Source organism: Podarcis cretensis (assembly GCF_951804945.1).
Source record: "Podarcis cretensis genome assembly, chromosome: 6".
In the NCBI taxonomy this organism is placed as follows: Eukaryota; Metazoa; Chordata; class Lepidosauria; order Squamata; family Lacertidae; genus Podarcis; species Podarcis cretensis.
The window spans coordinates 31,656,689-31,669,791 of record NC_137175.1 but is presented as its reverse complement, the minus strand read 5'-3'; the positions used below and the strand labels follow the sequence as shown (position 1 = coordinate 31,669,791).

At 44.9% G+C, this 13,103-nt stretch overlaps 1 protein-coding gene across 4 annotated transcripts in view; it reads left to right on the top strand.

The window, feature by feature from the left end:
* Positions 1 to 13,103, top strand: part of MTCL2 (microtubule crosslinking factor 2) — a 90,528-nt gene that overhangs the window by 58,896 nt on the left and 18,529 nt on the right. For 2 of the 4 annotated variants that reach the window (XM_079978836.1, XM_079978833.1), the window contains exons 5-10: positions 299 to 1,528; positions 2,523 to 2,696; positions 3,130 to 3,255; positions 4,697 to 4,927; positions 6,125 to 6,232; positions 7,947 to 8,117. In XM_079978836.1, the coding sequence (XP_079834962.1) occupies positions 299 to 1,528; positions 2,523 to 2,696; positions 3,130 to 3,255; positions 4,697 to 4,927; positions 6,125 to 6,232; positions 7,947 to 8,117 (2,040 nt within the window). The remainder of the gene's footprint in view (positions 1 to 298; positions 1,529 to 2,522; positions 2,697 to 3,129; positions 3,256 to 4,696; positions 4,928 to 6,124; positions 6,233 to 7,946; positions 8,118 to 13,103) is intronic. The other 2 variants (XM_079978834.1, XM_079978835.1) reach the window with 2 other exon arrangements.

Below are 13,103 nucleotides of genomic sequence, written 5' to 3'. Positions count from 1 at the left end.
TCCCCTAGCATAAGGTATACCAAATTTTCCTCCACTCAAGCAAAAGGGAAGCAAGACAATATTCCAGGATCATTGAGATAAAGAGGTTAGTCACGGGAAACAAACAAAATGGCCATCTTGGCTTGCCTGTGTGACATGGATGTAGATGTTACAAAGTTCAAGTATGTGGACTGTTAGTTTTAACCATCATGCCATAATAAAGGTTAGCCTCAGGGATAATCTGTTTTGCACAGAGCACCCTGCCCAAAGTGCCATTTTTAGTAATGCTTGCACCGTTTGTACCTTTCTTTTATGCTAGGAGGACAGCGCAGACCTCAAGTGTCAATTGCATTTTGCTAAGGAGGAATCTGCGCTGATGTGCAAGAAACTGACCAAGTTAGCCAAAGAGAACGACAGTATGAAGGAGGAGCTGACGAAGTACAGATCCTTGTATGGGGACCTGGAGAGCTCCCTCTCCATAGAGGAACTGGCTGACTCCCCTCATTCCAGAGAGGCAGAGCTGAAAGTCCACCTGAAGCTTGTAGAGGAAGAAGCCAACATCTTGAGCCGGAGGATAGTAGAGCTTGAGGTTGAGAACCGAGGGCTGAGGGCAGAGATGGAAGACATGAGGGGCCAAGGAGACAAAGAACTCTTAGGGCAAGACATCCGGTTTGCCTTCTCCATGACAAACTGCGGAGACTCTGGGGACAGTGTGGTGGAGCTTAGGCGGCACTTGCAGTTTGTGGAGGAGGAGGCAGAACTGCTGAGGCGCTCACTGATGGAGTTGGAGGAGCAGAACAAGCTCCTCATGAATGAGCTCAATAAGTACAAGTCAGACCATGACCTGGACATCACTCTGTCTGAGGACAGCTGCTCAGTGATTAGTGAGACCTCCCAAGAAGAGCTGGCCACGGCCAAGGTCCAAATCAGTGAGCTAAGTGGCAAGGTTAAGAAGCTCCAGTATGAGAACCGTGTCCTGCTCTCCAACTTGCAGCGCTGTGACCTTGCTTCCTGCCAGACCACTCGGCCCATGCTGGAGACGGATGCTGAGGCTGGTGACTCTGCCCAGTGCATCCCAACGTCACTTTGGAGAGAGGTGCCCATTGGGGGAGAGAATGATGCCAAGGAGAGAGCACCTGGCAACGGCTTTAGCAAGTCGCATGAAAGCAGCCCCTGCAGGCTTCTCAAGTCCAAGGACTTTGAGACCCTCCTTGACATCAGGGACCAGGCTGCGCTTGTCAGCAAAGCCATTGATGTCCTGATCTCTGATGCCAATGGCTTCACCTCCAGTCTCAAGCTGTGCATGGACAACGACTGTGCAGAGCTGGTGCTGAGCGAAGCCATGGATAATGAGAGTATGACTGACTCTAAGCTGATCAGTGCCATTTTGATGAGGCTTGGGGTCCTTCAGCAGGAGCTAAACACCTTCATGAGGAAGGTGGACTACATTGGAGACCACCTGAAAGACCAGAAGGACTCCTTGCCAAGCGCCAGCTCCCAGGATTCCACAAAAGAGGCTCTGCAGAAAGCTCATGGCTGTGAATTCCAGGTGAGGCTTTTCCTAAGATGTCAACAGTGACTCCCTGGCAGTGATTATTGCTTTATTTGCCCATGCTGTTTTCTCCTGCTTTAACAAATCAGAACCTGGCCCTGTTAATGTAACTTCCCTTTTCTGCCTCTCTTTTCTGAAATGACAACTAACAACTGGCTCACTGCATGGAACTGTGGCTAGTGACAAGGTAGGACTCTGGTTTAGTGGAGTGTGCATGAGGCAGGAGGAAGATTGCTTTGAGAAGTGGAAACCACATTACAGCTGCTGCTGAATAATTATTTAGTACCAGCTGCAGTCCATCATCATCTGGGGGACACTAAGTTGGAGAAGACTGGTCTAGGACAACAGCAGCTAGTGGAGCATCACTGCACACCTGGCCTCCTGGCAACTGATTTGCTACTGCTTGCAGGTAGTGGCATTGTATGGGCTGCATCGGCAACAGCACCGCATTGGTGCCACCAATGTGCCCACACAGTACCAGGCTCCCTTCCAGTTCATCCCTTCTGGTAAACGGTAAACGGTACTGCTGCTGTTGCCAGGAGGCCAGGTACATGCTGCTGCCATTCCCTATGGCTGCTCCTGATCTAAGGTAAGACCTAAGAAAGGGAAGGGGATCTGGGGAGGGGTCGCAACCTCCTGAAGCACACTCCAGTTTTTCAGAGTTCTATTTTTGTGCATGCTCCTGCCCCCCCCTTCCTCCCTCAACTAGCCCCACCCCAGGCACTGCATGGCACCATAACTGGTGTTTGCACATTTTTTCCCTCTCTCTCTTTTCCCCCCTCCCCAAACAATCCAGCCCACGTGTCTGCTCATTTTGTGTCTCCTTTTGTTTTCCACTTTGTCTTCTGCCACGGTAGTGAAGTTCCTCCTCCTCTTCATCCTTTTTGTTGTCTTGTAGCTCTTATTGTTCCTGAGACCCATTGTTTTGTTTGTTTTTTCTTTTCTTTTCTGCTCTTTTGGTTTGTTCTCATTAACTTGCCCATGCATGCAGCAGTCTGACTTTAGGGAGCCCCCCGACTGGGACATCACGGAGAGCAGGACCTCTGATCTCTACCGCAGTAGCAGCAGCAACAGCACCGCCACCATGGATGTGGATCCCAACATGGAACTTGACCGGAGCTACAAGTCATATCAACCAGAGGAGAAGGACTCCTATGTGTCTGAGGTAGGTGTCAAAGTATGTGATTATGTTCCCAAAGGGAGGCAAGAAGGCTGGAGACTCTGGGGAGAATAAGTTGACTGCAGAAATACTAGATCAACACATTTCATGTGGATGGGAAAAAGAATGGCATGGCCCATATACAAATCTTGTGTTACCTATCCCAAAGTCACATGACAAGTGAGAAACAGGTGGACGTGGCTGGAGACTGGGGAAATAGCCTAATGGGCCTAACTTGACCTACAGATCTGAGGTTCCTCACCATGACAACAGGGTGTTACATACAGGCCAAGGTCACTCCCTGCAAGAAGTTGGCTGTTCTTCCATGGGCCCTTAATAAAAACATTTTTTTTTAAAAAAAAAAAGACATGGAGAGATTAGTTTTTGACAGGATGACCTACCTGACTGTTGTTGGCTTTGATTAAACTATTCCCCGCAGATCAAAGAATTGCAACTGGTCCTTTCAGAGGCTAATGAGAGCTTGAGGGGCCTACAAGAACAGCTCTCCCAGGAGAGGCAACTGAGGAAAGAGGAAGCAGAGAACTTCACCCAGAAAATCTGCCAGGTCAGTGAGATTTGCCTGGAGCCACTCTCCAGGCAGGAAGATGAGACAGGCAGGAAGAGTACAGGAGGGACTAAAGGGACTAAAGGCACAGGGCTTAATCCCTCCCATTACTACAGGCACATCCTAGTGCAGCATTGTATGAAAGCACAAAGCAGCTGCTACCTTGTTTGGCTGCCAGGAAAGAGGCAAATTCTTCCATATGACCCCTCAACATGCTGAGAGTACATTATCCATAACAAGCATGCTCTGAAAACAAACCTGAACGCAGCAGTCCTCTAGCAGCCAAGCAGAATTGGTGGAGTCAGCTATGGGTTCTCTAGCTTCCATATAAAAATAGCCATTCTTTGTGAGACCTCTTCTGTCTCTCAAATCTCTCTCAAACTTGGAAGCTGGATGTTGGAAGATTCAGAACAGACAAAAGAAAGTACTTCTTTGCACAGCCCATATAGTTAAATCTTGGAATTTGCTTCTGTTGGTTATAGTGATGGCTATCAATTTGGATGAGCTTAAAATACTACTAGAGAAATCAATGGAAAATTGAGTTATTAATGGTTACTAGGCATGAAGTCTGTGTTCTGCTTCCACTCTTGGAGGCTAAATACTTCTGTTGCTGGGGATCCCAGGTGGAGAGAGTGCTGTTGTCCTGAGGTTCTGCTTCCCAAAGGCATCTGTTTAGCCACAGTGAAAATAGAGTGCTGGACTAGATGGACCTTCAACCTGATTCAGCAAGGTGGTTCTTGTTCTCTTGTCCACTTTGTTCTGAGTGATGAATGGCAATCACTAGAATCCTCTAGTCATGTCTGGAACTTAGCTATTTGCCCAGATGCATCAGCCACAGCACAAGTGCCAGTAAAATATTGTGGCAAAAGGTCATTCATGGGAGTTATTAGTCAGGCCTCTGCGTGTATTTTACCTGCGAGTATTGTATTTAGGCTACAGGCATGAATTGCAGCTGCCTGGGAAATACAGTTGATAAACACAAAAGTAACAACCCCAGAATTTTGGGATTTCTAGCTGCAGAAATTTTGGGAAGCATGTGAAGTGTCAGTGGAAAGCTCAAGACATTTACTGAGTTGTAAGTTTGAGGTGGGGATGATGATGACTATGTCCTAGCCCAGAAGCCATCTTTGTGGTTTTTCATTGATGTAACCCCTGACATGTGCTCATATACCAATGGTGCTTCTATCCTTTCTCTGTCTGCTATCATCCTGGTCCTTTCCAAAATACTCATTCCCCCCTAAAACTAGTCATAGCCCCAAAACTGAGCAGCTAAAGTGAACTTGTGTGGATGTGAAAATTCTTTTTTAGAGGATGTGAATGTCTGTGTCTCCAGACTTGGGAGTTTCTTTGCTCAGCAATCCTTGATTATTTTGGTGTACTCACCCTGTTACTTCACTCCATATAACAAACCTGCTTTCCATCTCTTCCTATCCTCTGTCAGTTGAAGGAAGATCACCAGAAGGCCCTCTTGAGGCGAGAATTTGAGCTGCAGAGCCTGAACCTACAGAGGAGACTGGAGCAAAAGTTCTGGAGCCAGGAGAAGAACCTTCTGGTGCAGGAATCCCAGCAGTTCAAGCAAAATTTCTTGCTCCTTTTCATGAAGCTCAAGTGGTTTCTGAAGCATTGGAGGCAGGGAAAGATCCTACAAAATGAGGGCAATGACTTCTTGGAGGTATGGCAGGCTTAGAGCATGAGCTTCTCTGCTGACTAGTCAAAAGTATACTACTGACATTAAAGCAGATAATTCTGATCTTTTTAATCATGTGTTTTTGCTTCTATTAATTGCTTTGAGTTTGTTTTTCTACACATCAATAGGTTGTGGCATAGATAGCCACAACCCATGTATTTTTGCTGTATCACTTAGAAAGAGAAAGAGTGAATGAGGCTGCAATAATAGTGTGGATGAACTACATCACAGGTGGCTAATTTGTGTCCTTCCAGATGTTTTGGTATTATAACTCCCAAATTCTTTGACCATTGGCTCCTGGGCCATATGGGAGGTGGAGTCCAACAACATCTGGAAGCCACACGTTAGCCACTCTTAGACTATATATTATATCTCCTAGATAGCAATGGGTGCTATCCTGGCTTCTTTTTTGGGCTCTTATCAAAACTTGCCAAGAATGAGGCTCATATCAGCTCCAATTTATCAGTTGCTTCCTGTCTTCCATATGACCTTTTCAAGAACTGCTATCTCGCCTTTAGCATGTAAGCTGCTTTCTCAACTGTGAATAAAGTTCAGCTTGGTGAAGGTCGGCTGCTGAGATACAAGGCAGTTTCACACATGAGGCTTAAATGGACTTTGTTTTAGATTCTTCATGAAAAAGTGAGGTTCTTCACAGAAATATGAAGTCTCTACATTGATCTCTTTGTGTGTTCAGTTTCTCCTCTGCTGCATGAACTACATTTATAAGTGATACGGAGAATCGCAAGAGAAGCATAAATGCACTTTTTAGGGTCACAGATTAAATTGCTCTAAGAGACTCACAAGGCATCTTTTCATAAACTTAGTGATTGAAGACTTGGGAACAACAACCTCTTGGTAAACTAGGCTAGCATGGAATCCAACAGATGGTTCTGCTAGGCACAAATGTGCAGAAAGGTACTTGAGACAGAAACACAAAGAGGAGAATGCTGTTGAAAGTCACTGTGATGATGTGACACAGAAGCATCTCTCGAGGGTGCACATTCCTATCTTGTTACAGTCTGTATCCTTTATCTCATTGTTAATCATCCTAAACCTGTTGCCTCTGTTTAAAGGATCCAGTAGGTCAGGCTACTACTGTTGGGTCCTTTTCTATGCACAAAGCACTAGGATGCAGCCACTGAAGACTTCCACTCACTACTTGCCCTGCCCTGTGCTTTCCAGGTGAACAGCATGAAAGAACTGTACCTGCTGATTGAAGAGGAGGAGCTGAACCCCCAGCAGCAAGCAGATAACAAGATGTGTATCAGAGATACCTGGTCTCAGGACTCGGTGAGATGTGATGAGGTGCCCTGCTGGGGGAAATTTCTTCCTGCTTGGGATGCAGTGAAGAAAGTTCCCCACAAAGAGCGCTCAGGCCTGTAACTCTGTGGCAGCTGAAGATCCGTGGCATCTCCCATTAAAAGGATCAGGTAGCAAGTGGTGCAAAAGACCTCTCATTTCCCGAGACCCTGGAATTCTGCCAGTCACAGAAGACAGTTCTGGGATAGGAGGACAAATAGTATGGGCTGAGTCCAACCAAGTTGTGCTGGTGGAATAACTTCTGTCTGTGTAACAGAAGTTCCTATCCCTCTGCTCTTCCCAAGTACCTTTTCACCCCACCCAGATTTGGAGGTGCAGACCTGTGCAGATCTGGGAGGTGGTGCTTGGGGAGAATAGAAGGAGGGGAAGTTCTGTTGTGCAAATCATTCCGCTCGCACAGCGACTTTATTGGATGCTCCCCAAAGGCCTGCATAGAAGGCAGCTTCCTATGTCTGTTCCTGAGACTTAGACCCTAGGTAATCCTTTGGTTTTGCATGGAGCACCAAAGAAGGGGAGGGGTTTGTGCAACTTTTTTTTTTTTAACCTTCCAGGATAATTTGCCCTCTCTTGTACACTGCACATTCTCTCCACCCCAGAGGAGAAGGGATGAGGGCAACAAGTGGTGCACTCCCTGACGAAGAGGGGCTCATTCTGTGAAGCTGATTGTAGCAGCAGTGCAATTAATTAATGGGTGAAGGGAAATAACGCTTAGATGGATAGCAGTGGTACCCACTGAGAACCAACGGAGGGGTAAAGCTGGAGTACAAGTTGCTCAGAAGACATGTCTATCCAGACTGTGCCACACTCTTCAGCCACCATAAATGCTAGAACTGTTCTCTGATGTTCACTGTGTTTTGTTTGTTTGGAGTATTTACTTTTGCCCCACTCCCTCCCAGAAAAATTCCTGCCAATGCCCATGTGTGCAAAAAGTCTTAGATAGTCATTAGATCACCTATCCAGGGAAGATGTTTTTCACCAGTATTTTTCTGGCCACTGATTCAGTAACTACTCTGTTACTCAGGTCAGTTTAACTTGGGCTGCTTTTTTCTCCTGCTTTTTAACTAATTCCCACAAACCACAGAGAAGTACTTCGAGGCTGGGCAGGGCACAGATGTCTGCTTTTGCTCACCCTAAACTGATTATCAGACTAAACTACTTTTCTCATGAACTCCCAACTCTGAGAGAAGTGGCATAGTTTAAATTCAGGTTTGTTTGTTTTTAAAAAAATCAGTTAATGAGCTTCCTTATTGCATTTATTACTTTCACTTCTCTATCATTTATATCTGACCCTTCCCCCAAGGAGCTAAGCATAGCAGGCCCCCTCCCACTGCTTTTTTTTTATAGCAATCCTGCCAAACAGGTTGGGCAGAGAGATTGTGATTGGCCCTTCAGAATGTTGAGTGTGGATTTGAACTTGGGTTTCTCCAGTCGTAGTCCAGCACCCTAACTATTACACACGAACACACACGGGCTGTCTTGGAGGGGGTTAGACTAGATGACCCTTGGTGTTCCTTCCAGCTCTACGATTCTATTATTCTCCCTGCCTTTAGTTCAGAGTGCATGCTTCTCCTTCAAACCCCCTTTCTTTTTGACTGCATAAGGATTCTGAAAAGTGATGGCCATTGTTTAGAACGTGGTGTGTGTATGTCAGTCATACTTTATTATGCATTTTTTGTATTTCTAGCAGGCCAATGAGTATATCAAGACCCTATCAGACATGAAGGTGACCTTGAAGGAGCTGTGCACGGAGTTGCGCGAAGAGAGAAGAGGCATGAACGAGCTGCAGCAACAGTTTGCCAAGGCTAAGGCGACCTGGGAAATGGAGAGAACTGAGCTCAAGTGTCTCATCGCACAGGTCAGATATCTAAGCATCACATTTTTACTCTCAAACTGCATAAAGTTTATCTTCACTCTAAACAGGCAGCAGCTCACATTCTCTGTGTTACCGTGCATGCTTCAAAACATGGGCTTCATTTAGGTTTGGCAAGGGGTGGGCAAGCGCAAACCATAGTTTGCCAATTTGTATGTAACAGGAAACAATGGCATGTCTGACCAAGAGTGAAGGGGGCCATCAGGGGTTCATAAATGAATGAGGAAGCACACAAGCCCAATTATGCCATCCTTTGGCATTATGTTTAGATCAGCCTGTTGCATGAGAGGTCTGTCACTGTATTGAGATCTTCAGTCATTTCTGATGATTTTGGGGAGTGAAATAAGTGATGCTTTACGGTGAGGTGGAATACTCAAACTCAGGGCATGTTTTGATAAAGTGGGAATGGGTCCCCCAGCTTGTGATTTGGAATTGGGCTTGGCTAACAAAAAAGATCCATTGTTTCGGAGACCCAATTATGAACCATTTTCATACTCCATTGTTATCCCAATGGAACCACTGGGAGGACAGTGTTGTATCTAGGTGGTACGTACATGAGATGGGTCGAGAAATGGATCAGGGTGTTCTGCTGCTTTTGTATTTATATATTTTTTCTTTCTGCTATATCTAGTATATTATGCAAGAAAAGCCTTTTTGTCAGCCAGGACTAACATAATCTGGCACTCTGCCCTAGAGTGTGTTCTTGCAAAAAGGTAATAAAACTCAAGCTTCCTGACTGTGGCTGTGTGGGAGCCTGCTGCAGAAATGGCTGAGTGACAGTGCTTCTGACCAAGAGCTCCCTTCAGAGGAGGCTGCAAGCCAGCCCACGGGCTTTCCTTCCATGTGTTCTCATTTCTTGGTTGATGCACGAGGGAGCCTCCAGATATGTACAAAGAAGCAGCTGCAAACCTTGCCTCTGGCATGATGCCTCTACACACACAGCTGACTCACAAGGAGGGTTTCCTTAGCAGATCCTGTGGCTTTCCTAGGCTGCCTCCGCATCAACTAAGAAGAGTCTGTCTGCTAACAAGCAGCACGGCAGCATCTGGGCATCCTTTGTCCTCTTCCCTCCATCCCTCCTGTTAATACAGTGGTCTGTTCCATACAGCCTAGGGGTTGTCCATAGAGTGTAACCTGTGTTGTTCTCATGTGTGCACATTCCTATAACCGCACGGCAGATGTAGCGCATGAACAGCACTGCACTGCTAGCTATTTTTCATGATCTTGGTGGCACTTTTTCAAGTTGTCATGACAACAGATACTGGAAGTTGCATTTGTATCCAGGTATGTGCTGGGTCGCACATTGCATTCAGCACATAATTGCACCCTTGGGGCAGTTTGGCAACAACATATACAGTATAGCAGCTTTGGCTTATGTGAGTTGGGCCCTAGTAATGCCACTATCCCCAGTGTGTTTGTCTTTTAAACCCTGATCTGTTAGGCAGGTTAAGGGTCATATAATTACTCTGGGAGCATGTGGCATTGCCAGCTGTCCACTCTAGTTGTTATAAGAATTATTTTTCAGAAGAAAAGTGTACAAGGGCATTGCTCTAGGGCCCTTATTTCTCACGCCCCCTCTTTGCTACCAGAGGTCCAGTGGTCTGTCAGTAAGAATGAAGGGAGGAGGCAGGAGACTCTCTCCTTCTCTTCTGCACTTTCACTGCTCTGTTTCTGATTTCTTGTGTTCTGGTTGTTCCTGAACTCCGTGTCCATAAGCTGGATAAGATTTCCCCTCTGGGATAGGAAAACACCAACACATCAATATTTTGATAGTATGACAGCTACCTCTCCACATCGAAGAACCTTTTTCTTTAATGTGCCTTGGAGTTGATGTCTGGAGTTAACGTCTGGAGATCTGTCACCCTGACATCACAGAGCACATCTTCTGTCTCAAGTGTATTCACAATCATGTAGGTGCATGCCCAGCATTAATGCTTTGAGTTGCTTATTCAGCAGCTTTCTAAATAACATGTGTGTTGAGCTTGGGGGAGCTTGGAAGGACGGAAGTGAGAAGAATGTGTCTGCCTCCTGGCTGGTTTTGTGGCTAAAATCAACAGTAACATCATCAGTCTTGGAGAAGGGTTGAGTCATCTCCCCTTCCACTTCCGTCACCCAGAAATAACTCAACCCAAGCACAAATTCACATCTTGCTGTGCATATAACACTTCCGGTTTTTTACCCATAGATGCAGAACAGCACTGGCAAGGACTCTGTCCTCATAAGAGCAGTGCCATTCTGTTCTCTCCTGCTTTAAATCTGGTACCTTTCTAGTAGAATGTGAGAGAAATCCCATGACTCTTTCTGCAAAGGGGAAAAACAAAACCTTGATATTTTTTTTTAAAAAAAGATAACAACCTGTTGTTGAGTTTGGGGACTTGGTAATCTCCTAAAGTTTTCCGGCAAAGCCTAAATACAACCATTGGATGCGATCCTCTGGTTCCTTTTTCCAAAGCCCCTGTTTGCTTTTGTCTTTATGCTGCTATCCTGTGCTATTGTTTTTAAAGAGAGAGTTCCAAAATTCTATTGAAAAGAATGTTCAAATGCTTAATTTCTGAACAAGCTCTGACAAGTCTGAGCTAGGCCCAATCTTAAGGGAAAAAGCAACTCATGAGTCCTGCCTGGATGGACCTGGGAGTTCCAGTGAGCCTTTGTCCCTCCCCCTAAACCCCCCCACTTCCTGTTTTGTTGCTCTTAGTCAGCTGGAGCAAGTGTGAATCCTCTTCTGTAGCTGGTTTTCGAGTGACTCTTCCTTCAAACAGCTCTTCTGTCTTACTGTCTTACTGTGGATTCCAAGGGAACTGGAGGATAAAAGCAGCCCAAATTTAAGAATACCACTGATGCAAAATAGTCAGGTGAGAAGTGAAGTGTGAAGTCAAAATGATAGGATACTCTGCTTTCTGTGAACACAGATTAAGTGGATCGTTCAGGTTAACATAAAATGTGGAAAGGAAATGCTCCAACAGAAGACACTTTATCTTCCTCCCTGCAACACTTCGGTATAATGGTGCTATATGGTTATCTTAGTGTGCTGCTTACTTTGAAATGCTAGAAGAATGACACATTCTCTGCTTCAAGATGGGGGTGGGGGGGAAGGACCATAATCCACAAAACACACTGCCAGTCTTGAAACTGATTCCAGAGGCTGCAGTCTGAACTGTGGCCTGTAAACCACCAGTGGTCTGTGAGTTTCACTTAGGTCTATGGATTTGTGGTTGAAGACAAGAGACAACACATCCATTGCATTAAATATTGTTGGCCAGGCTCCTTTGGGAGGAAGGAGGAGATATAAATTGAATAAATAAATGATAATTCATACAGATTTTTAATTGTATATTCAGCACTTCTTTCATTTCTTATATTGCATTTTATTGCATTACAATTTGAATTCAATATATAAAAAGAAGCAACAAAAATACAATTAAATATCATATAGCATTTAGCACTGTGCATCACAATTGCTATAGAAGGCAGAATAATCATTAAGTGGTCTGCCAAGACTCAGCATTTTTCAAATGGTTCATGGGGAAGAAAGTGGTGGAACCACTGAGTTAAAAGGATAGGCATGCTGGGTGTATTCCTTGTCTTCAAACCAACCAATTCCACTTTTAGTTGCCTTTTGGAATATACTCAAAGCTTGCATCAAGATAATTGATCTCACAAGATTCCTGGTGATGACTCGGCTTATTATTGATGATCTGTCTTCTTAGGTGGGCAAAGGGCCATTCCATTGTGTAGAAATATCTGCTTTGTGGGCTTTTCCCTTAAGGAAGACACATGCTTGGCCCCACCTTGCCTTCCAGCATCAATCACTCTTGTCTATAAATACTCATCTTATAGCCAGCCAAGTGATCAGCACCACACGAAGAATTTGGGTGCAGCTCTTAAGCTGTTTCTATTTTAGCTTCTATTACTAACATCACCAGAATCTTAATGGCAGCAATTGAAGCTGGCTTTATTCATGCATTTTATTGATTCCCCTCCCTCCCTGCTTTGACTGAGATGAAAGGAAAGATACGCAGCATTATGTGTACCTTACCCAGGGTCTTTGGGGAAATAGGTTTGTTCAGAGGCAATTGATAGAAATTTTGTCCTTGTTCAGGGTTGTAGGGATCAATACTGATTGCTCTGGTCAAGCTGAACTGAGAAACTTGTGGTTTGCAGCACTGAGAGAAGTGGAACATGCTCCTGAGCAGGAGATATTACTATAGGTGTGATTCACCCCTTCCAACAAAGCCTAGGAAGCACATTTGAGTTACATTACTAAGGAAGTGTAAGGCTCATGGAACAGCAGTGAACAATCCAAACAAGAGTCAATTCTATAGGCCTTGATGGGCAGGCCTTGCCAAAATATCACACACGCACACAAATTATATTCAAATTATAGATTTGTATATTTTCATTGCCAAACTCATTCCATGCCCCCCCCCCCAACATGGAATGAGATGCAGTTGTTAAACCGAGGCTGAATCTATTCTTATTTGTGCACTAATACCAAAGAAGAACCTTACTCTCTCATCATGACATAGAAGGAGGAGCTGCCATGAGCTGGGATTTCCTTCTCACCAGCATGGCTGACTAATTGAAGGTCTTGATCAATCTCTGATTGGGAATTTTATGGGGTACTAGTATTACTAATCATAATTCACCCTCAGGCTGGCATACAACAATCTAAGACACAGCATTAAAAATGTACACTTACAGAAAATGCAACCACAAAAAATTACAAGTTGATGGCTTGCATGAATAAATGTTCACACAGATCAGAGATAATGCACAGCTTATCTATTTGAAGTATTAGCCGAACAAATACAAATAGAGCCCTGCCACAACTTCCTCAGAGAAGAAAACAGACATAGACGCTTATTGTATTGGAGGAGAGCAGGCAGCGGGCTCCCAGTTTTCCCCCAGCCTAACAAATCTGACCCACTTCTTCCCCAGGTAGCCTTATATGTAGCGAACACATGTCAGCTT